The sequence below is a fragment of the Pan paniscus genome, chromosome 4, assembly GCF_029289425.2.
Source record: "Pan paniscus chromosome 4, NHGRI_mPanPan1-v2.0_pri, whole genome shotgun sequence".
Classification (NCBI taxonomy): Eukaryota; Metazoa; Chordata; class Mammalia; order Primates; family Hominidae; genus Pan; species Pan paniscus.
In genome coordinates, this window is record NC_073253.2 from 78,761,284 (window position 1) to 78,786,553 (window position 25,270).

Consider the following 25,270-nt stretch of genomic DNA (forward strand, 5'->3'; position numbering starts at 1 on the left):
TAAAAGAAATGGATGCTTTTATTCAACCTGAGTTAAAACCACAATGAATCATATCAGAGTTCATGGGAATCATAATAAATGACTAGTAAACCACTCACAAAATCAAAGCTATCAATATACTAAGATCACACACATTAATTAGTGCTATAGTTCAAAACATACCCTTTAACTTATTTAGCACACAAAATAATCATAAAAGTAATGTCTATAAGCTCTAACCAAACATTTAAAAAATTAAAAATAGCACAATTCTACAATTCTGATTTTACCAAGAAAATAAACCTTTTTTGGCACATATTATCCTATGAAAATGGAAAGCTGAGTCAGGCTGCTCTGCTTTTCACAGCACAAATAAGCATTCATGCTATCAGACTTGGGAAATTAACTCGTTGACAAAAATTCACTGGAAAATAGAATCCTTGGAAAAATGGGGTCAGGTGCCATCCACTGAGAGGCAATGATAATGTGTGTCCTTGGTTATTAGCACAAAGTTAGGCAGCACACTATAATTTTAGCTACATGCAACTCTATAGGAACACATGTGGGTAAGGCCTGAAAGTTACAAGCAAGAGTGAAAAGAACTGCTGTGTTGGGACTGAGGAATGATGGGTGTTTTTCTTTAAATGTCATTTCACCTTTTAAAGGAAAATAAATCAAGTAGGTAGGTAAAAATTACTGAACTAAAGAGATACTAAAGATCAGAAGACTGGCCAATTGAGAAAATCAAGTTTCATGATTAAGAGTGACTCAGGAAGGATGTCTTAGTTATGAGGGGGGTGGTGGAAGACAGTTTATATCTTTGGGTATTTATGGCAGGTCAGAATTAAAGATTTAACTTTTTCCCTTACTCTTTACATAAAAAGCTGGTTTATCTGAAAAAAGTATCAATCTAGACTTGCCAATAAAGTGGCACTTAGGCACTATATTATTGATATCTACAACGACCTCCTGGAGGCACAAAAGACCCTGAAGGGCTTTTTTGATCAGCAAAACGAAAACAGAAAAGCAAAAAACAGTTAATTTTTGTTTGGTCAAGTTTACTCAACCAGACCACCTTGATACCAACAATGCTGGAGAGCATTTGGCAAGAGCAGGGCCACAATGCCAAATTCCTTGGAAAGGTAGACTTCCTATGATACTTTCATGGATTGGCAAATTTGTGGGGTTTTTTTGGTAGTAGCTTTTGAGAATGTTAGTTTCTGGCTGGGGCAGTGACTCACACCTGTAATCCCAGCACTTCGGGAGGCGAAGGCAGGTGGATTGCTTGTGCCCAGGAGTTTGAGACCAGCCTGGGTAACATGGTGAGACCCCATCTCTATTTTTATAAAATTAAAAAAAAAAAAGAGAGAATGTTACTTTCCTATAAAGCCATGATACCCTAAGTACTAAGACATGTCGGTTGTTGTCCTTTCCTTCATAACATTTCTCATAACCTGTAATTTACTTCTCATCTGTCTCCCCTAAAAGGGCAGGGGCCTTGTCTATTCTGTTCATTACCATATACCCAGCACTTAATAATGTCTGGTACATGTAAGTGTTCAATAAATATTAGTTGAATGAATAAATGAAGTATGAATGAATCTCATACAGCCCAATAGACCTGGGGGAAAAGTGAAAAAAAAAAAAAAAAAAAGCAAATAACAAAACCCTAAAAAATACTTAAGGAAGACAGATAAGCAACAGTTCTATCAGTTGGGGTTATTAGACTTGACGCCAAAAAATTTACCATCATTCCACAACTGACAATGGTTGTTTAGAGATTCAAAATATCTGAAGGATTTCAACTGAAAGTTAATATAAAACAGTGTTCTCTGGAAGACTCATTTACAAATAAGTTAATTAAAGGCCTGTTACTAAACCAAGATACAACAGGAGCCTAATGTTTTGTTTGTTTCAAGATGGAGGAGACTCTGCTGCATACACTTGGAGGTCTAGATTTCCATAGAGGGCACGTAGCATATTGAGGACCTTTTCTTGAATAGTGTCAACTTGGTCAGAAGGACAGTAATCATCCAGACTTGACCTAGAACCAAGAGAAAGAGAAAGAAGAAAAATACACATAGGATAAAATCATACTGTGAGGAAAAGCTGCCTGTGTTCATTTCAATGTAAAACAGAAATTAAGGTGTGCTGAATTTTGGATTAATATCATTTGAAAGCTAGTAAAGGTTTACTCCATGTTAGGCACCTTACATAAATTATGTTCTTTAATTTTCACAGCAACTCTATGAAATAGGCACAATTACTATCCCTTTAAAGAAATCTGAAAGAGATTAACCTGTGCAAGGTGACATGCGGTGTGCACCTTAATGCTTGATTGCTAGACCACTGTTTGCCTGAAAGTGAGATGTTGCTTGGGAATACAGGGGCTTATTATCTTAGCGATGGGACATCTTTTATTATGTGTGTGCTAGGGCTAGAAATGATGAGGGTCGAGGTTTTCCAACTGATAAAAGGATCCTATTTCTAAAAATGATTTGTTAACTACAAAATTATAAAGGATCCATGGCTTGGTCCAAAATGAAATGTGGCAATGTGCTGGTGTTGGATTTACTTTCCTAGGCAGTAGGAAGCAGAAAAGAGCAAAGTAGGTTGGGGAAGATATCTGTATTTTGGGAGTCTTTCCAGAACTTACCAACTGCAACCTGAGTTGCACTGGGCAGTTACAATGCTGCTGCCAGTTACAGCTGGATTAACCAGTGTCTCCTGGTTCCGGATAAGGGTGAATAAAGCCTTCTAGAGGACAGAGTGAGAAGAGCAGCACAGAAATCTTTATAGAAGGAACTGGAATTAGTTATCTGGCCTACTCCTTAGTACAAGTATTTCAAACCTAAAGAGATAATCTGTAAGACCACTGATAAACTCATTTTATGCTCTAGTGACCAGGTTATTTTTGTGGCTTGATGCGAAAATTTAAGACACAATAAATAATAAAGAGAAACTTTATTTTTTATTTTTTTTTTTGAGACAGAGTCTCGCTTTGTTGCCCAGGCTGGAGTGCAGTGGTGCAATATCGGCTCACTGCAATCTCCGCCTTCTGGGTTCAAGCGATTCTTCTGCCTCAGCCTCCTGGGTAGCTGGGATTACAGATGCCTGCCACCATGCCTGGCTAATTTATATATTTTTAGTAGAGACGGGGTTTCACCATGTTAGCCAAGCTGGTCTTGAACTCCTGAACTCAGGTGATCCGCCCACCTTGGCCTCCCAAAATGCTGGGATTATAGGGGTGAACCACCACGTCTAGCTTGAGAAACTTTATTAAATAGTAACATATACATATGGAAAAAGGCCTATTTTATTTTTTGAGACAAGAGCTTCCTGTTGTTCAGTGGCATGATCATGGCTGATTGCAGCCTCAACCTCCTGGGCTCAAGCAGTCCACCCACCTTGGCATCCCAAAGTGCTGGGGTTACAGGTGTAAGCCACTATGCTCAGCAAGACCTACTTTAAAGTGTCATATGTAAAAACTCAATTTATAAGTCTTAACAAATAAAGGGTACTGCAATACTTTTGGAAAGATTTTTGACTTCTTTTTTTTGAGACAGGGTCTCATTTTGTCACTCAGGCTGGAGTGCAGTGGTGTGATCTTGGCTCACTGCAGCCTCAGCTCCACAAGTAGCTGGGATGATAGGCACATGCCATCATGCCTAGGCTAATTTTTTGTGTTCTTTTGTAGAGACAGGGTTTTGCCATGTTGCCCAGGCTGGTCTCAAACTCCTGAGCTCAAGTGATCCACCCACCTCCAACTCCCAAAATGCCAGGATTACAGGTGTGAGGCCACTGTGCCTGGCCAATTTTTGACTTCTTTAAACACTATTAGAGTGGTTCTTGATGGGAGCTACTCCCATGAGGGTGTTTTGAAAATCTCTTAGTACATTTTTGATTGACACAATGAATAGGGGATGCTATTGACATTTAGGGGACTGGGATAAGAGGGCTGGGCTGCTACAGGGCTTGCAACAGGCAGGATCATCCTGCAATATGAATAGTTGTCCTGTGTCTTGAATATTTTCAAAGTCTACTGAGTACTCATGTAAGTGAAAAAGTGATTTTTAATTTTTTGAGCCTATGATATAGTTTGGCTGTGTCCCCACCCAAATCTCATCTTGAATTGTATCTCCCATAATTCCCATTGCAGTGGGAGGGACCTGGTGGGAGATAATTGAATCATGGCAGTGGTTTCCCCCATACTGTTCTTGTGGTAGTAAGTCTCATGAGATCTGAGGGTTTTATAAGGAGAACCTCTTTTGCTTGGTTCTCATTGTCTTTGCCTGCTGCCATCCATGTAAGACACGACTTGCTCCTCATCTTCCGCCATGATTGTGAGGCTTCCCCAGCCACGTGGAACTATAAGTCCAATGAAACCTCTTTCTTTTGTATATTGCCCAGTCTCAGGTATGTCTTTATCAGCAGTGTGAACACAGACTAATACAGCCTAGAACTGAACACTTGTTTATATATAAAAGTATTTTTAAAAAATGCTTAAATATGAACTAAATTTTCCAGGAATGCAACTACTCTGTCAATTGGGGAAAGATTGGACTTTAACTGCAGATCCTTATGAAGAGGCTGTTCAATGACTGAAAAAATGTCATTATGGCAGTGCTGTTCATGGCATCTGGTCAACACATGGTATCTGTTTGCATGTGTAACTGCTACATTTACATCACGTAGTATAACTGCTACAGTACATTTTTAACTGCATCTCTTAAATATGTGAGTCTAGTTTGGCATTTTAATATATTCTATTACCAATTACTTTAATTCCTCCTATGTGTATAGGTATTATGTGTATAGTAGGTTACATTACCTATATATAATGTATATTATGAATATTATCTATATATATTTAAATTATATATAGGTAGGTTACATGAGATTTCAGAATGATAAAAGGATATTACAAAATGTTTGTCATGAATTACATATTATTAGCCTGAGTACTTAAAGTACTTACTTTAGAATCTCATACTTCCATACAAAACCAGCCCAAAAATTAACACAGGAAAGCATTATTAAATTGTTATAACTATTCAGCAATTATATTCAAATTTAAAACATGGCAGCAGCTAAATAATTGGTAGACACAGAAATGAGAATTCTTGTGTTCATCTGAATATTACCAATGTCAAAGACAAGATAACAGTAACTACGTTGTTTGCGTATCATCACTAATAGGGAAGAGAAAGGGCCAGGCACAGTGGCTCACGCCTGTAAGCTCAGCATTTTGGGAGGCTGAGGCGAGCGCATCACCTGAGGTCGGGAGTTCGAGACCAGCATGACCAACATGGAGAAGCCCCGTCTCTATGAAAAATACAAAATTAGCCAAGCGTGGTGGCACATCCTCGTAATCCCAGCTACTCTGGAGACTGAGGCAGGAGAACTGCTTGAACCTGGGAGGCAGAGGTTGCGGTGAGCCGAGATCATGCCATTGTACTCCAACCTGGGCAACAAGAGCGAAACTCCATCTCAAAAAAAAAAAAGAAAAGAAAAGAAAAAAAAACAGGGAAGAGAAAATACAACATCTAAATTTTGAGCTGAGTAGGTAAAAAAAAAATTTGTATTATTTTATTAGTAATCATATTTACCTACAGAGATTGTATTAGTTTCCTACTGCTGCTATAAAAAATCACCACAAACTTAGTAGCTTAAAGCAACACTAATTTATTATATAGTTTTGGAGGTCAGAAGTCCTAAAATAAAGGTGCTGACAAGGCTGCATTCTTTTTGTAAGATCCCAGGGATAATCTGTCCCCTGGCCTTTTCTAGCTTCTAAAGGCTGCCTGTGTTCCTTAGCTTGTGGCCTCCACCTTCAAAGAAGTGTAGAATTTTCCAATCACTCTCTCTGATTCTGACCCTCCTGCCTTTCTCTTCTAATGACCCTTGTGATTAAATTGGGCCCACCTGATAAATCCAGGATAATCTCATCTCAAAATCCTCAAGTTAATCACACTGTGAATTTCCTGTTGCCATATAATGTAACATATTCACAGGTTCCAGAGATTAGGATGTGCACATCTCTGATTTGCCATTATTCTGCCGAACACACTTACCTTGCAATTGTCACAAGAGTAGGATTTGGTAAATTTTTCAGTAAATAATGCACAGATTGAATAAGACACTCTATTTCTTGTTCTGTGCTGATATGGTGAGGAAGTTCTGAATAATCGCAGGTTAAACCAGCCTGGTGAACCTGAAAATAAGACAATTAAAAATTACACTGTATGACAGTTGTTTTTATAAGCTTCTTTAATCATTAATGGCCTTATTGACAAATCTTTACTTTTACTGATACATAAAAGAGTGCATATTTTCAGGGTACATGTGATAATTTAATACATTCATAATAGCATATAAAGATCAAATCAGGGTAACTGGGATATCCAACACCTTAAATATGAAAAACTTTTAATTTTTAATATTTTTATGCATTGGGATTATTTTTTCCCTAACAGTTTCTATGTCATAAAAGTTATCTGCTCTCTGAAGTGTTGGTAGAACTCGCCTATATGCCTGTCTGGGCCAGATGCCTCTTTTTAGAATAATTCTTTAACTACTTCTTTATTTTACGATTATTGGGCTTGGGTCAATTTTGGTAATTCACATTTTCTATCAAATTATCCATTTCATCTAGATTCTAAAAAGTTGAAGCCAGGCGTGGTAGCTCATGCCTGTAATCCCAGCACTTTGGGAGGCTGAGACAGGCAGATCACGTGAGGTCGGGAGTTGGAGACCAGCCTGACCAACATGGAGAAAACCCGTCTCTACTAAAAATATAAAATTAGCCGGGCGTGGTGGCACATGCCTATAATCCCAGCTTCTCCTGCTAAGGCAGGAGAATCACTTGAACATGGGAGGCAGAGGTTACAGTGAGCCAAGATCGTGCCATTGCACTCCAGCCTGGGCAACAAGAGTGAAACTCCGTCTCAAAAAAAAAAAAAAAAAAATTGTACATATTCTTATCTCATTTTTAACACATTATTTTACTTACTTTTTAAATATTAATATGTGCACCTAGTACTACATTCAAAGCTTTGAGAGGATACAAGAGAAAATATTTATCCTACTTTATTTAACCAAACTGTTTTCTTGTGTATCCTTTATGTATAACCATAAGCTACTGCTATCTACCTATGTGTTTTAAATTTGAATGGAATATGTTCTAGTCTTAGCACTAAACTAAACTTGCCTGAAAGTTAGAAGTGGCTCACATGCTACCATTCTGCAACCTTAACTTTAATGTTTTGAAAACTGGAAATTAACTATGTCATAGTTTTGCCTAGAGTACACAAGTGCAAAGTATGAAAAAACACACTAATCAACTATTTTATTGGAGGCTTTGGATACACATCAACAATTTAACTGGCAATGATCAGTCAGTGTGATAAAAGGATGAATTCTGGATGTTCATTTTGCCAAAATGATAAAAACTATTTAGCGTTCTATCTCTGCAGCTGTAGGGCACATCATAATGGATTACACAATCTGTGACTGGGCCCTAGCCATTCCCTGCCCCCCAAAAAACATCAAACCCACCCAACGAAAAAAACCCAGATGCAATGTAATGATTAAAGCAGACCTGCCTGCAGACATATTTGATAATATTGTATGAATTCAAAGCATTTTCTTTCTCTCTTTAAATTTGACACAAAGTCTCACTCTGTTGCCCAGGCTGGAGTCCAATGGCAGGATCTCAACTCATTGTAACCACCCAGGCTCAAGCAATCCTCCTGCCGCAGCCTCTCAAGTAGCTGGGACTACAGGTGTGCACCACCACACCTGGCTAATTTTTGTATTTTTTGTAGAGACGGGGTTTTGCCATGTTGCCCAGGCTGGTCTCAAATTCCTGGGCTCAAGCAATTTACCTGCCTTGGCCTCCCAAAGTGCTGGGATTACAGGTATGAGCCACTGCTCCCGGCCTCTAAACATTTTCAAACCTTAAGTATCTTACAACGATCTTCTTAATTACCATTTTTAAAAAGTGTAAGTCTTGGAAGTGTTTATTCAGGGCAATTTGAATGTACGCTCCCAGGGGGAAAAAAAAAAGTTAAAACAAAAAAGTTTAAGTCTTGGATTTGCTTAGGTTTCACCAAAATATTCTTTTGCTTTGCTCATTATATGGTTTGGCTGTATCTCCACCCAAATCTCACCTTGAATTGTAACTCCCACAATTTCCACGTGTCATGGGAGAAACCTGGTATGAGGTGATTGTGGGGGTGGGTCTTTCCTGCACTGTTCTCATGATAGCGAATGAGTATCAGGAGATCTGATGGTTTTATTTATTTTACTTTTTTTGAGACAGAGTTTCACTCCTTTTGCCCAGGCTGGAGTACAATGGCATGATCTTGGCTCACCGCAAACTCCACCTCCTGGGTTCAAGCGATTCTCTTGCCTCAGCCTCCCGAGTAGCTGGGATTACAGGGATGCGCCACCACGCCCGGCTAATTTTGTATTGTTCATAGAGATGGGGTTTCTCCCTGCTGGTCAGGCTGGTCTCGAACTCCCGATCTCAGTGATCTGCTCGCTTCGGCCTCCCAAAATGCTGGGATTACAGATGTGAGCCACTATGCCCAGCTGGAGATCTGATGGTTTTAAAAACACAAGTCTCGCTGCACAAGCTCTCTCTTCTTGTCTGCTGCCATGTGAGATGTGCCTTTCACCTTCTGCCATGATTGTGAGGCCTCTCCAGCCATGTGGAACACTAAGTCCATTAAATCTCTTTCTTTTGTAAATTGCCCAGTCTTGGGTATGTCTTTATCAGCAGCGTGAAAACAGACTAATACAGTAAATTGGTACCAGTAGAGTGAAGCACTGTTGAAAAGATACCTGAAAATGTGGAAGCAACTTTGGAACTGGCAGAGGTTGGAACAGTTTGGAGGGCTCAGAAGAAGGCAGGGAAATGTTGGACAGTTTGGAACTTCCTAGAGACTTGTTGAATGGCTTGGACCAAAATGCTGATAATGACATGGACAATGAAATCCAGGCTGAGGTGGTCTCAGATGGAGATGAAGAACTTGCTGGGAACTGGAACAAAGGTGACTCTTGTTATATTTTAGCAGAGACTGGTGGCATTTTGCCCCTGCCCTAGAGATGTGTGGAACTTTGAAGTTGAGAGATGATTTAGCATATCTGGTGGAAGAAACTGCCAAGCAGCAAAGCATTCAAGAGGTGACTTGGGTGCTGTTAAAGGCATCCAGTTTTTTTTTTTTTTTTTGAAATGGAGTCTCACTCTGTCACCCAAGCTGGAGTGCAGTGGTACCATCTCGGCTCACTGCAGCCTTTGCCTCTCAGGTTCAAGCGATTCTCTGCCTTATCCTCCTGAGTAGCTAGGATTACAGGTGTGCACTGCCACACCCAGCTAAGTTTTGTATTTTTAGTAGAGACGGGGTTTCAACACGTTGGCCAGGTTGGTCTTGAACTCCTGGCCTCAAATGATCCGCCAGCCTTGGCCTCCCAAAGTGCTGGGATTATAGGCGTGAACCACTGTGCCTGGCCAAGGCATTCAGTTTTAAGAGAGAAACAGGGCATAAAAGTTTGGAAAATTTGCAGCCTGACAATGTTAAAGAAAAGAAAATTCCATTTTTTGAGGAGAAATTCAAGCTGGCTGCAGAAATTTGCATAAGTAACGAGGAGCCAAATGTTAATCCCCAAGACAATAGGGAAAATGTATCTGGGGCATGTCAGAGACCTTTGCGGTAGCCCCTCCCATCACAGGCCTGAAGATTTAGGAGGAAAAACTTGTTTCATGGGCAGGGCCCAGGGTCCCAGTGCTGTGTACAGCCTAGGGACTTGGTGTCCTGTGTCTCAGCCATTCCAACCATGGCTAAAAGGGGCCAACATAGAGCTCGGGCTGTGGTTTCAGAGGATGGCCTTGGCAGCTTCCGTGTGGTGTTGATCAAGCCTGCGAGTGCACAGAAGTCAAGAATTGAGGTTTGGGAACCTCTGCCCAGATTTCAGAAGATGTATGGAAACACCTGGATGCCCAGGCAGAAGTTTGCTGCAGGGGCAGGGCCCTCATGGAGAACCCCTGCTAGGGCAGTGTGGAAGGGAAATGTGGGGTCGGATCCCCACTGAGAGTCCCTAGGGGCACTGCCTAGTGGAGCTGTGAGAAGAGGGCCACTGTCCGTCCTCCAGATCCCAGAATGGTAGATCCACTGACAGCTTGTACCGTGTGCCTGGAAAAGCTGCAGACACTCAACACCAGCTCATGAAAGCAGCCAGGAGGGAGGTTGTATCCTGCAAAGCCACAGGGGCGGAACTGCCCAAGACAATGCGAACCCACCTTGTGCATCAGGGTGACCTGGATGTGAGACATGGAGTCAAAGACGATCGTTTTGGAGCTTTAAGATTTGACTGCCCCGACGGACTTCAGACTTGCATTGCCCCTTTGGGCCAATTCCTCCCATTTAGAACGGCTGTATTTACCCAATTCTTGTACACCCATTGTATCTAGGAAGTAACTAACTTGCTTTTGATTTTACAGGCTCATAGGTGGAAGGGACTTGCCTTGTCTCAGATGAGATGTTGGACTGTGGACTTTTGAGTTAATGCTGAAATGAGTTAAGACTTTGAGGGACTGTTGGGAAGGCAGGATTGGTTTTGAAATTCGAGAACAGGAGATTTGGGAGGGGCTAAGGGTGGAATGATATGGTGTGGCTGTGTCCCCATCCAAATCTCATCTTGAATTGTAACCCCCACAATTCCCACGTCGTGGGAGGAAGCCGATGGGAGGTGATTGAATTGTAGGGGTGGGTCTTTCCTGTGCTGTTCTCGTGATAGTGAATGAGTCTCACGAGATCTCACGGTTTTAAAAACAAAAGTCTCCCTGCACAAGCTCTCTCTCTTGTCTGCCACCATGTGAGACATGCCTTTCACCTTCCGCCATGACTATGAGGCCTCCCCAATCATATGGAACTGTAAGTCCATTAAATCTCTTTTGTAAATTGACCAGTCTCAGGTATGTCTTTATCAGCAGTGTGAAAATAGACATCTCTTATTTTAAAGAGTACCAGCAAATTCTTATAAATTCAATCAATACTTAAATCAATACTTCAACTTTAGTCAAACACAGCGGTCTGACTGTATTCCATAAGTAAATAAAATATGCAAACCCAGCTTACTGAAGTAAGAGAAAGACCACACTAAGAGGAAGGAGACTTGGAAGTCTTAGCCCTGGCATCAAATCTGAGAAAAGTCACTTGAACATTTTAAGCTATAGCTTTCTCATCTCAAGTACCAGGTCAAATGGGAAAATATATGCTTCAAAGACTGCAAAATGATATACAAATAAATTATGACTAAAAGTATCTTTGGCCATAGCATTCAGATCCCTGTTGACAAACAGCTAACACATTTAAAATGTGCTAGTCACAGCTCTCTCTTTTTTCTTTGTCTTGTGGTTTTTACAAACGGAAAAGTTTTTAAATAGGGAGGAAAAGAAGGAAGGCAAAAGGCAGTATAAATACTCGTCAATAAAAAATGGACCATTTTAGAAATTGTGTACTTTTCTTTTGTCTGGTGAAGAGAGATCTGACCACAGACACAATTACAAAAAACACACAGGACTTTTGCTTCATACGTAAAATTGAGAAAAAAAAGTTTTTCCTGGAAGACTTTTCCAGGAAAACAGTATTCTGTTTCAATGTATGTATTTTTTTCACTCATTTCTTTTCTTAATAATTGTTCAGACTTCACAGGAACACAAACAAAAATGAACCACTTTAACAAAAAGCAAATTCTTCTACCCAGAAAATTGTCTTTACAAAGGGTCAATTTTACACGTTAATATAAAATATTTACCATTTCATAGTCTGGTACTTCCATCCGTTTTTTCAAACTCTGTACAAGGGGAACTAGTGATTCCATTCTGGAAAAAAGCCATCCCACTCAATTAAACATCACAACCACCACAACTAAAATGACAATAGCAAATGATACATTATACTAACATTTACCATAATAACATGCTTCATATGGCACTTGGGAAATAAAAGATAAAGCTGTTCAAATATCTTAAAATATTAAGAAATAAATGTTTCCTGTTTTCTTACCCAAAAGATTACAGATTGTGTTAAAGACTAAAAGTGAGCATTCAAGAAAATGAGATTTCTTCTTCAAAAATGGGAAGTTCTACTGACTTTAAAAATTATTTTGAAGCCAGGTGCGGTGGCTCATGCCTATAATCCCAGCACTTTGGGAGGCCGAGGCGGGCGGATCACTTGAAGTCAGGAGTTCGAGACCAGCCTGGCCAACGTGGTGAAACCCTGTCTTGACTAAAAATACAAAATTAGCCGGGTGTGGTGGTGCATGCCTGTAATCCCAGCTATTCGGGAGGCTGAGGCAGGAGAATTGCTTGAACCCGGGAGGCGGAGGTTGCAGTGAGCTGAGGCCGCACCATTGCACTCCAGCCGGGGTGACAAGAGTGAAACTGTCTCAAAAAAAAAAAAAAAAATTATTTTGATTAGCAAGAAAACTAAGTGTTTTTAGCATGCTGTGATGAAAAAAGGCTGTTTCCTGAAAGCTAAAAAAAAAAAAAAAAAAAAATTAAGGACATGTTTATTTGTACATACAATTATTATTACTATTGAGACAGGATCTCGCTACCACCCAGGCTACAGGGCAGTGGTGTGATCATGGCTCACTGCAGCCTCGAACTCCTGGGCTTAAGGAATCTCCCACTTCAGCCTCCCACCACACCCAACTAATTTTAAAATCTTTTTGTAGAGATAGGGTCTTGCTATGTTGCCCAGACTGGTCTTAAACTCTTGGCCTCAAGTAACCCTTCCACCTTAGCCTCCCAAGTGTTGGGATTTTACAGGTGTGAACCCAGGCCTAGCCAGTAAATACAATTATAATCGGAAAAATCCTACATCATCTGATATAACATTGATGCATTTTTTTTTTTTTTTGAGACAGAGTCTCACTCTGTTGCCCAGGCTGGAGTGCAGTGGCACGATCTCGGCTCACTGCAAGCTCCGCCTTCCAGGTTCATGCCATTCTCCTGCCTCAGCCTCCCAAGTAGCTGGGACTACAGGTGCCCGCCACCACGCCTGGCTAATTTTTTGTATTTTTTAGTAGAGATGGGGTTTCACCGTGTTAGCCAGGATGGTTTCGACCTCCTGACCTCATGATCCGCCCGCCTTGGCCTCCCAAAGTGCTGGGATTACAGGCATGAGCCATCGCACCCGGCCACATTGATGCTTTTAAGGTATTAAATTTAGGTGGACCTTTTGGAAGCTCTGATTGGCTAATGCTTCTAGTGTTTTAATTCCTCCTCTACAAATATTCACGAATTTGCTGGGAGTAAAAAAAGAAAGAAAAAAGGAGGCATGGAGGCCTGCCTGCTTGCCCACTTGTCCTGTTACTTTTTCCTTTTAATTAATGACATTTTCTAGGCTTCTGGACCCTAACCACCCACCTCACTTCCCTAGACATAGTGAAGCCTCCATGCCAAGGGTCTGGCTCTTTAGGGTCATGGTTGGTTTGGGGAGACTTTTCTTTCAGTGTCATCTACTTTTCCTTTATGCTATTTTTTTCTCCCTTCAATACCAAGCACAGTCTAAACTCACTACTGTTGCAGTCTCATCATATCTTCAAGTCTGTGATAGAACTCTCTGCTGGTGATGAGGAGCTAACTGGGCATGCTCAGTAGGCAGAGTGGGTTTCAGTGGAAGTCTGTGGGCTGGACTTAGGATTCCAAGGTTTCCAGGCCTATTTTGTTGTTGTTGAAGTTTTAAACTTAGCTTGAGACTTCATGAAATAACAAAATAATAGGTATTTTTCAGTATTTCTAGGAAGACTCCTGTCCTGTGACTTATTTTTCTATCTCCCTCTTCTATCATTTCAAAAAACAGGGAATCATTTTAGAAACCTATACTAAAGAGGAAAAAGCATTAACTGATTTTTTTTTCTTTCTTTTTTTGAGACAGGGTCTCCCTCTGTCACCCAGGCTGGAGAACAGTGGTGCGATCTCAGCTCACTGCAGCCTTGACCTCCCAGGCTCAAGTGATCCTCCCACCTCAGCCTCCCAAGTAGCTGGGGCTGCAGGCGCATGCCACCATGCCTGGCTAATTTTTTTAATTTTTTTGTAGAGACAGGATTTCACCATGTCACCCAGGCTGGTCTCGAACTCCTGAGCTCAGGCGATCTGCCCACCTTGGCCTCCCAAAGTGCTCAGATTACAGAGGTGAGCCACCACGCCCGGCCATTAACTGATGTTAAAGTGCCTAATCAATACTTACTGATGTGATTAATATTACTGTGAATTATTCTTCCACATCACTGCTTTGTTAGTGTCAATAATTAAAGCTTTATGATGTTTACATTTTAGGGATGTTTCTGAATATTTTAAGTAAAAATTACAATGAGTATTTTGAATAGATAATACGTGCACATAGCAAAAGAAGTAATTTCTCACTCATATACTTCATCATTTAGCCATAGAATTCCTCTCCCCAGAGGCAACCACTGTTTCAGCTTTTTCCATATTCTTCTAGAGATCTGCTGAATTATTTTTAATAACCAAAACATGACAAATCTTAGTGGCTGCTCATGCTCTGGCCTAAAGTACTATTGATTCTAATTTCCCGTTTTATCTTGCTACCTTACAACTGATTTTCTTTTGTTTACACCAGAGAGAATAATATGACAGTTGGTGGGAGATTAGTTTTAAAATAAGCTAGTTCTGGTTTTCCTATGCTCATGGGGACAAAAAGTTTGTTTGATGGTTTTATTTTAGTTTTCTGGCTGTTTGAGATTACATGATTTAAGAATTATTTTAGAGAAAAATCACTGTAATATTTATGTCAATATTCTTTCACTCCAGCTTCAATACTAAAGGCTTTCACTCAAAAAGAACTTCTCTCTCCATTCTTTCAAGGTAATATGAACAGTCAGTCAAATAAATTACCTGATGGAGAATCTAGCCTTCAAATACTGCTCCTTCACGTCAAGAGATTGAAAATACCCTTCCACTTGTGGTTGGGTTTTCCTTAAAAGAAGCTAAGTTTTTGCATTTTTTTTTTTTTTTTTTTGAGACGGAGTCTCAAAAAAAAGTTCAGTCTCCACAGGCTGGAGTGCAGTGATGCAATCTCAGCTCACTGCAAGCTCCGCCTCCTGGATTCACGCCATTCTCCTGCCTCAGTCTCCCGAGTAGCTGGGACTACAGGCGCCCACCACCATGCCCGGCTAATTTTTTTTTTTTTGTATTTTTAGTACAGACTGGGTTTCTCCGTGTTGGCCAGGATGGTCTCGATCTCCTAACCTCGTGATCCGCCCGCCTCAGCCTCCCAAAGTGCTGGGATTACAGGCGTGAGCCACCACGCCCAGCCAAGTTTTCGCATTGTAATTTACTTGTCAAGTAATTTACTTTTCTGTTGTTAGGTTAGTATTTTTTTCTTGTTCTACTTAGAACAGGGAATGCCTATGTACTACTCATCTTTAATTCTCTTTAAGACTTGTATAGTATCTCATATTTAGGGGCAGCTACCATACAAAGACTAAAAACATGCCCACTTACTATGTGACTTGGGGCAATTTACTTAACCTTGGTTTCCTCATCTATAAAATTGACATAATAATAATAAAACCATAAGACTGTTGTAAGGAGTACATGAGATAAGGCAAGGAAAAATCTTAGATAAAGGGTACACAGAAAACGCTCAATAATGTCTACTATTGTTAGTAAATGTGTTGAAATACTAATTCTTTTTTTTCTCTCTTTTTTGAGACAAGTCTCTGTCACCCAGGGTAGAGTGCAGTGGCATGATCACAGCCCACTACAGCCTCAAACTCCTTGGCCCAAGCAATCCTCCCATTTCAGCCTCCCAAGTAGCTGGGAGCAGTGGCTGTAGTGGCTACAGGTAGGTGCCACCATATCTGGCTAATTAAAAAACCTTTTTTTAGAGACAGGGTCTTGTTACATTACCCAGGCTGGTCTGGAACTCCTGGCCTCAAGTGATCCTCTCCTGCCTCAGTGTCCCAAGTAGCTGAATACTACTTTTTTAAAAGCAATGTATCTTGCAAATTTAGGAACATATCTAGGACTGAAAGTTAGTAGAGTTGGGGGAAAAAAATGTTTGAGAGTCTTACCCAGGGTTTGAGGCCCATCTCTGTACCGTTTCTTCATCATCACCATCACACAAATCAGCGAAAGTGGCTTCTAAATCCTCTAATTGATGAATTCGAGTATCAACAATATCTACCAAATCTTCCTTTAAATACATTGAAAAGCTGAGATTATATAGTTATTCTTTCAAAAAACAAGCAACATCCCATTATAAAAAAAACTTGGCTCTATTAGTTAAAACATAATTTTCAAGTACTAACCATGGGCTTCGCCAATACACACACACACACACACACACACACACACACACACACACACACTTTGAGCAGTCTTTGAGATCACTGTGGTAATTTGCAAGATAATATTAGCTATATGATAAGTGAATAAAACTCCAAAGAAACAAATGGAGGATACCTCTGTTAGGTTGGTGCCAGGTTTCTTAAATTGGTACAGCTCTTGTAAGATTTTGTACTCTTCCTGGAAAACAAAACAAAAAATCCACATACCAGAAAAAAAAAAGTTAAAATTTTTTAATGATATGCTTTAAGGAAGAGACAACCTTCCTTGTGATACAAGAACATCTTAGATAATTATTTAAAGGTATGTATGGGAGAATCAGGCAAAATGTATACTTTAGATTTTTATTGTAATAATTTTATTGTAAATATTGTAAAATTTTGTTTTATTGTAAATATCACTTCTTCAAGGCAACTCTATCCAGCTGGGCATGGTAATACTATGTAAAAATTACCTAAGGAAGCATACTTGGTGGCTAATGGGTCACGAGATGAAAATATTTTAAATATTCCGCTATATAAACGCCATGTCCTAGGATCTAAACAGACTTAGCTGTTTACAGGAAATATGCATATCTTTAATAACAACAACAAAGAACTCCCTATGTTCACTTTGCAGCCATTTCTCTAACAACAGAAGAGAACTCTGAAGTACAAAGGCAATACTGGAGGTAGAATGTCAAAGACATAGAACCTCAGTCAGGAGGCACCACACAAGGGGAGAAAGAGGCTTGCTATACAAACTTTGTAGGATAATGTTTCCCCTTGTTTCGCACAGCTACATGGATCCATTATATAGGTGGGTACACCTGGCCCCAGTAATCCTATTTAGGAGTATTCTCAGGAAGAGGTTATACCTAAGGGCTAAAATTCATTAAGCACAATGTTGTGGCATATCTTCAGTGCTTTATTCATTATAACAATCCTGAGTTGGGTATATTATTCTGATTTGATACTTGAAGAAACTATGGGTCAGAAAGGTTAAGTAATTTTCCTAAGATCATATAGCTAATAAGCAGTAGAGGTAACAACAGAACTTAACTCCCCTAACTTTTGAACATGTTTCTTTTTTATGAGATGGGGTCTCGCTGTCACCCAGGCTGGAGTGCAGGGGTACGATCACAACTCACTGCAGCCTTGACTTCCCAGGCTCAAGTGATCCTCCCATCTCAGCCTCCCGAGTAGCTGGACCACAGGCACGTGCCACTATGGCTGGCTAGATTAAAAGAAATTTTTTTTTTTTTAATAGAGATGGGGTCTTGCTACGTTGCCTACGCTGTTCTCAAACTCCTTGGCTCAAGTGGTCCTCCTGCTTTGGCCTCCCAAAGTGCTGAGATTATACGCATGAGCCACCATGCCCAGCCTGAACATGCTCTTAAAAAAAAAAAAAAGATGAACATCTGTCTCTCCTAATGATATTTAAAAAATTGGTACTAAATAATAAAGTGTAATATATGCTTTTTAAAAAGTCCATTGTACCAAAGGGTATTTAGGCTATACAAATCCTTGTGTTCCCAGGTTTCCTGATAGCACTCTAAAAGGAATAACTGTCACTGAATTTCTTATGTAACCTTCTAGAAACTTTCATTACAAATATTTATTACAAATATTTAGGTGAGTAATCAGGCACATCACTGTTTAAGGAATAATCTGTTACACAGGATTTATATATAGAATATCGCTGGAAAGATACACAAGAAACTGATCACAGTATTTGTTTCTGAAGCAAAGAACTGAGGGAATGGGGATAAGAGAGTGCTGTTTTTCAATGTACACTTGTCCCTTGGTATCCGTGGGGGATTGGTTCTGGGATCTCCTGTGGATACCAAAATCTGTGGATGCTCAAGTCCCTGACATAAAATAGTGTAGTATTTGCATATAACATATACATACCCTCTCATATACTTTATCTCTAAATTACTTGTGGTATCTAATACAGTGTAAATCCTACGTAAATAGTTGTTATACTGTATTGTTTTTTATTTGTATTATTTTTTACTCTTGTATTGTTATTTCTAGTTGTTTTTTATTTTTTCTGAATATTTCCTATCTGTGGCTGGTTAAATCCAGGGATACAGAACCCACGGATACAGAGGGCTGACTGTATATACCTGTACTGTATGACTTAATTTTTATCCATCACCCATGTATACATTACCCCAATTAATAAATGCAAAATAATGAATACTATCTACAGCAGGAGTTGGCAATCCACAGCCTATAGCCTGTTTGTGTATGGCCCTCAAGTTAAGAATGGTATATACAACTTTAAAAGGTTTAGAAAACAACAGAAAAGGGTATTAGTAGAGAATGTGAACCCCAAAGCCTAAAATAATTGCTAGCTGGCTGTTTAAAGAGTTTGCTGGTTCCTCATCTAGAGAAAAGCCATACAATTCTCAAGATCTATGTGTTAAAAATACAATTATTTACCTGAGTGAACATTTCTTTGAAGGGATTCTTGACTGAAAAAAAATCCAAGTCAATATCTAAAACAAATGCCTTCCCTTTCTTCAAAATTTCCAGAATTTCCCCAGTGCTGGCAGCAGTCTGGCATTCCTGATTTTCAGAAGAACGTGAACATGATGGTTCTAGGCAAGTCTGGTCACTTCTCTGTGTTGCTGTGTCCTTTTCCAGTCCTTCTGAAGAAGAGTCACAGTTAGTAGAGGCAGTGTTTTCCGAATCTTCCAGGGCTAGCTTTGGTTTCTTAGCAGAAGACACTGCATCGTTTTCTTCTTGATTGTTACAGAGTTTATAAGGTTTTACCATAATTACATCCAATTGTAAAGGTTTTTGGTTCTCTAGCTGGTCTTCAGGTACATACAGACCATCACTTAGGAAGTAATGATCTGTACTTGTAACCCTGAATCAGAGGAAAAAACGATTTTTAAGAAGAATGGGCAAATCAGTTGACATTTCACTATGGTATGGCAGAAATATAAGAACGGACCTATTTGACAAAAACTGAGAGCAGTCTCTAGTATTTATACTTCCTGTTCTTCTGTAGAAATAGCATTCCTCAAATGCTTAGCCGGACACACAGCTGCCCCATATAAAGACTACATTTCAGTCTGCCTTGCAGCCTGGTGTGGCCATGTGATTAAATTCAGGCCAGTGGTTGTGAATGGAAGAAAATCATACAGAGCTTTGCTCTCCTGTTGTTCCCTGCTGACTGGCATATGAACACAGAGGTGGCAAGCCACCCTGGACTATAAGGACAAGGGCAATATTCTAGAGATGGTGGTGCAAAAAGGTAGAAGGAACTAGGGTTCCCCAAACTCTAGAGCTGCCACATACGCCTGGACTGTGTATAGTGAATTCTAATATAAGAATAAACTCTCTTGTTTAAGCCAGTGTTCCTTTGTTCTCTCTCATACCAGCTGAATCTTTATCCAAAAAATCATTGAAGAGAAAAGTTTCATCTGGAAATAATTTCTCTTAATAGAAACTCCCCCTGACATATTTTAGAGCTTTGTTAATTTCTATATAACCATAATATTTTCAATATGAAAGGTGACTTGGTAAATACTTCAAACAGTGAAGCCAAATACTTCTTCTAGAGGCATGCCTTACCCACCTAAAATCATGGTTAATATTTATTTCCCACTTGACCTCTCCCAGCATACACAGCTATAAACTGTAAAAGCTATTTTCCAAGAATAGATTAATGACATAGTAAAACTAATGTCCAAGCTTATTAAAACTGTACAACCCTAAGATGAGGCTGTATCCCCCAACCTAAATTAATATTCTTTTTAATAACAGCAGTTTTCCCATGTTCCTATCATACAAACATGCAAGTATTTGTCAAACTGCACACCAACATGTATATGTGTCTCTTCCATACATTTTTACTTGCAGGATTAACCAAAGTCATGAATCAAAATCTTCCAAAATTGTTAATCACACATGGAGTTTCAAATGTCTGTGTCAGATTGCTGAAAATTATTTGATTTTGTAGGTTAAATCAGGCCTACTCACTGAAGTACTCAATAAAAACCCTACTACTATTTCACATATACCAGTAGTATGTACAATATTTATATGCTGAGTCTTATTTCTTTTGAATTATATCTGAAATAAATACAATTTTCATATATCACAACAAAGCTATTTGTGCAAATGACAAGATTATATACTACAAAAGTTAATTGTATCATTAAGAATAAATTAGAAATAAAGTATCATTTTCAATGAGGAAGACTATCTGATTTTCAACGTATTACCATTTCACTCCATTATCCTTAAGGTTCTAGAAAGTTATGGCTATACTGTTTAAAATATTTATCCCATCACAAGAGAATTTTAAAGTCAAGAAGATATTGATATTTCTGAAAGTATTATAGTATCACAAGATACACAAAACATTGTTAAATAGCTTATACAATAAAAACAGTTGCATATTTATCTCAAGTCAGAGAATACTGTAATTTACTTTAGGTTAAGTACTTATCTGAAACTAATTATATTATAAAGAAAATTAAAGCCCCAAATCTACTTATTCAGCAGTTGGATTTATAAAAAAAATCAAAGTGAGATAATTTTGCCCTTTCACTGCTAATTATTGTTTTTTTTTTTGTTTGTTTTTTGTTTTGTTTTTGAGACAGAGTCTCGCTCTGTTGCCCAGGCTGGAGTACAGTGGCACGATCTCAGCTCACCGCAAGCTCCATCTCCTGGGTTCACGCCATTCTCCTGCCTCAGCCTCCTGAGTAGCTGGGACTACAGGCGCCTGCCACCACGCCCAGCTAATTTGTTTTTGTATTTTTAGTAGAGACGGGGTTTCACCATGTTAGCCAGGATGATCTCGATCTCTTGACCTCGTCTTCTGCACACCTTGGCCTCCCAAAGTGCTGGGATTACAGGCGTGAGCCACTGCGGCAAATTCAGCAGACAACAGTTATATTGACAGGAAACAGTAAAATGTACTACTGAATATATAAATCTATAAGATACTTCAATGGTTTAAGGAGTTAATCACCAATGAAGCCCAAATTCCAGAGGATAATGATCACATTCAAAATCTAATTTGACCAGCAACTAAATATAAATGGTACATGAAGAATATCAAGAGACTTAAAAGTTTGTTCTTCGTGTTTTGAGAACTCTTTGGAGAAGTCGAGGCTTAATCTGACCCTATTTGTGTGCAGAGACTTATGAAGTTATTATAGGAATCCAAAATAAGATAGAAACATTCAATCACTTCCATATTCACAAATATGAGGAAATTACCTGATTGTTGTGGTAGAAGTGTCTTTGCCTACTAAAAAGTGGTGCCTGCCCTCTCTGATTTGCTGAGCCCATGTGGGATGAAACCATATTACATGTGAAAAATGGCCAGCATAAACTGCAGGCATAATCCAATTTTCAATACTTAATTCTCTGGAAAAGAAACATAGAGACAACATTAAAACTTTTATTTTTTATTTTTTCCCAAGTGTAATTTTATCCACAACATTTTAAGACCACAGGTCTCAAAGTGTGGTCCCTAGAGTGGTTCCTGAGACTTTTTCAGGGACATCACTATTACAAAACTATTTTCATGAAAATACTAAGGTATTATTTCCTGTTTTCATTTACTGACATTTGCAAAGATGGTGCAAAGGCACTGGTGGGTTGATGTTCCAACATTAATTAAGGCAGCAGCACCAAACTGTTAGTAGTTACTATATTCTTCATTACCAACCACTGCCAAAATAAATAAATAAATAAATATAAAAGTTTCATTCGAGAACATCTTGATTTTATTAAATTTCCATCCTGAGTATACATTTTTAAATATTATGTGTGGCAAAATGAGAAATGCATAGAAAGCTCTCCTGCTACATAGTTTGAAGCATAACAGTTGTCTCAAGGAAAAGCACTTGTGATTGAACTTCGAGGTGAACACCATTTATCTTGAAAGGAGTGGTCAAGAAACTATGGTTATTCACACTTGATACTGAATTGCTGAATTCTACATTTCAAATAAGCTTTAATAAACTACTACTTTTCAAGTTTTGGCGCACTATCAAATAATATTCACAATTATCTGAAAAGGCTATCAAAATATTCTTTCCTTTTCCAATTACATGCCCGTGAAAGCCTGAATCTTCATCATATATTTCAACCAAAACAACATATGGCAATGGACTAAATGCAGAAATAGACGTGAGAATCCAATGGTCTCTATAAAGGCAAATATTAAAAGGATTAAACATTGGCTAGGCTGTTTCTGTAAACAAAGTTTTTTTGGTTTGTTTCTTTTAAGAGATGGGGTCTGGTTATGTTGCCCAGTCTGGAGTGCAGCAGCTATCCACAGGCTTTGATCACAGCCTGGAACTGCTGGCCTCAAGTGATCTTCCCACCTTAGCTTCCTGAGTAGCTGGGACTACAGGCTCATCCACCATGCCCAGATTGTAAATAAAGCTTTATTGGAACACAGCTACTGTCATTTTTTACACAGTGCCTGTGATTGCTTTCGCACTACAAAGGCAAAGATTAATAGTTGCAACAGAGACCATATAGCCAGCAAACCTAAAATATTTGCTAATCTGGCTCTTTAAGAAAGTTGTCAACACTTGTTCTAAATAAAATGAAAAAGACAAAAAGACAAACAAAAAACCCCCAAACCCATGAGTTTAGCAAAGTCTATTTCCTATAATTGCTTGTTATCTACTGCAAATTGTACTTCAAACACAAAAGACCATGAATAAAATCACATATTACCCAAAGAGTGTTTCCTTATCAAACACGGTGTCTGCTGGCATATTCACAGGAATAAGGAGGTCTGGATGTGAGTCGAAATGTAAAAAACTTACATTACTGGCAGGAAGATGCTTTGAGCCTATGGCCCGGTATATAAAGGGTAGAACCTGTAAAAGACACAGGCACACAATAAGAATTAACACTGAAACCACGAGCACACACTCAACTGCAGACTGAAAAACAATGCTAAATAATGCACATAATTGAAAGCATACTATGTTGCTGTAAAGTGGAAAAACATAAAATTTGTTTACTGTAGATGGTGCAGGTGATAATCTCAAGCATTACTTTGTCCTCAGAACTTCCAACCTGCATCTCCAGCTGCCTTCCTGCTGCCCCCTTGAACTCAACAGGTCATGTGGGGAAACAGACCAGGACTGGGGCTCAGGAACAAACTACCGCTTAATGCCTGTTCTAACATTAACTAGGTGTTCAAGGTACCCTAGGTCTCAAAGTATTCTTTTTTTTTCCTTTAAAAAGGGATAGGGTCTTGTCAGTTGCCCAGCCTGGAAAGCAGTGGTGTGATCATGGCTCACTGCAGCCTTGGACTCCTGGGTTCACGCGATCCTCCCACCTCAGTCTCCTGAGTAGCTGGGATTACAGGCACGCACCACTAAGCCCAGCTAATTTTTTCACTTCTATTTTTGTAGAGATGGGATTTCGCTCTGCTGTCCAGGCTGGTTAGGGTCTTTTTGGTACCTTTAGAATGGTGGGGTTGGGCTAGGTGGTCTGTAAAGGCCTTTTCTCCTCTTACATCTTCTCTAATTCTAGGTTTAATACCTAATTTGAAAGCACCGTCTAACCTAGGCTTTCTCATTCTCTCAAGGTCATAGACACTATATCCAGGTCCTGAGAAACCTATCTTCCTCTCCTATTAGCTGTCACCATCAGTAAATCCCTCTTCTTTTTTAACATCCAGAGAACTGCCTCCCATCCCAAGCCTACTGATGCTACTTTAAAACATATTTATTAGATCCATGGGCCTCCTTTGTTGACTTGGAAAAGTCTAGATTAAGACACCAATTTGGCTACTGTAAATCAGCATGGCCATAAACATGGAAACCCCTTTTAGTGTTTATCTATGCAGGGCACCGTGTTAAATTTTTTTTTTTTTTTTTTTTTTTTTTTTTTTTTTACGCAATATGGGCCGTGCGCAGTAGCTCACGCCTGCAATCCCAGCACTTTGGGAGGCCGGCGGGGGCCGATCACGTGAGGTCAGACGTTCAGACCATCCTGGCTAACGTGGCGAAGCCCCGTCTCTACTAAAAATACAAAAATTAGCTGGGTACGGTGATGCATGCCTGTGGTCCCAGCTACTCAGGAGGCTGAGGCAGAAGAATCGCTCGAACCCAGGAGGCGGAGGTTGCAGCGAGCCGAGATCGCGCCACTGCACTCCAGTCTGGGTAACAGAGAGAGGCTCCGTCTCAAAAAAGAAAAAAAAAAAAAAGATTTTTAAACACAGTATGCACACAATAATACTCCTAAGAGCCCTGTGAGTCCTACGATTACTGTCCCCATTTCAGATCAGAGCCCACGTTCCAAGCATAAAGCCTCCCATCTAAACAGCAGGGCTGTGGTAGCGATTCCAGGAGACACTTGGAAGCCAGAGTTAACTGCAGGTTAAGGACACAGGGCTCTGCAGCCAGACTGTCCGGTTTCGAATCCCGATGCCACCTTTTGTTTGGTTCTGGGATTTGGGGGCAAACCGAGGTAAATAAGTTGCCCCGACTCGTAGGAAGCGCCCATAAATGTCAGTTCTCATTCTTCCTAGTTAGCTGTTTTGGGGTCCTCTCCACAACAACGGAATAGGGCAGTTTAACTCTGGTTAACTCTCTGGCCTCCGATGCTAAGGTTGCGCCCTCTGCTTGGCCCTCTGAGCGTCAGGGCTTCCGCTGATTCTGCCCCAGAGCCCTGTTGCCGTCCGCTCACCTCCTGATGATCCTCCACCACCCACACTGGGAGCTTGGGGTAACGCCGGAGACCAGCGCGCCCTCCCGCGGAGTCACTCATGTTTTTGCGCCCGTCAGTTTTGCAGTAAAGCGGTGGCAGCTGGAGAAGACCCGGGAAAGCCGGCGCCTCAACCCGGCCAGCGCTCTCCGGCCGGAAGCGCTCCCTCACCCGGTTGCGTTTTCGGATTGGAGGACGTGGGGGGAGGGGGCGCGAGCTC

The 25,270-nt window shown here is 39.9% G+C and overlaps 1 protein-coding gene across 3 annotated transcripts; it reads right to left on the minus strand.

Annotated features, from left to right (window-relative positions):
• C4H5orf22 (chromosome 4 C5orf22 homolog) lies at positions 1-25,236 on the minus strand. 3 transcript variants are annotated; one of them, XM_055112478.2, is made up of 10 exons: positions 25,033-25,236; positions 23,065-23,210; positions 21,589-21,738; positions 18,793-19,222; positions 16,481-16,543; positions 16,090-16,211; positions 11,800-11,866; positions 8,827-9,024; positions 6,054-6,193; positions 1-2,023 (listed from the first exon to the last, which is right to left on the minus strand). In XM_055112478.2, the coding sequence occupies exons 1-10, from the start codon at positions 25,111-25,113 to the stop codon at positions 1,894-1,896; spliced, it is 1,527 nt and encodes a 508-aa protein (XP_054968453.1). In that variant the 5' UTR covers positions 25,114-25,236; the 3' UTR covers positions 1-1,893. The 3 variants fall into 3 exon arrangements, with proteins under 3 accessions (XP_054968453.1, XP_054968454.1, XP_003818565.1); XM_055112479.1 differs by having other exon boundaries at positions 23,157-23,210; positions 25,033-25,113; XM_003818517.5 differs by lacking the exon at positions 8,827-9,024 and having other exon boundaries at positions 25,033-25,200.
• Between the last annotated feature and the right edge of the window lie 34 nt (positions 25,237-25,270).

What these genes read in the sequence shown, in the direction of transcription:
- C4H5orf22 (XM_055112478.2), bottom strand. Translation starts at nt 25,113, where the DNA reads ATGAGTGACTCCGCGGGAGGGCGCGCTGGTCTCCGGCGTTACCCCAAG. An exon ending in GATAAGGAAACACTCTTTGG is followed by an intron (nt 21,739 to 23,064) that starts GTAATATGTGAT and finishes TTTCTTTTCCAG; the next exon opens with AGAATTAAGTATTGAAAATT. An exon ending in CTGGCACCAACCTAACAGAG is followed by an intron (nt 16,212 to 16,480) that starts GTATCCTCCATT and finishes ATGTATTTAAAG; the next exon opens with GAAGATTTGGTAGATATTGT.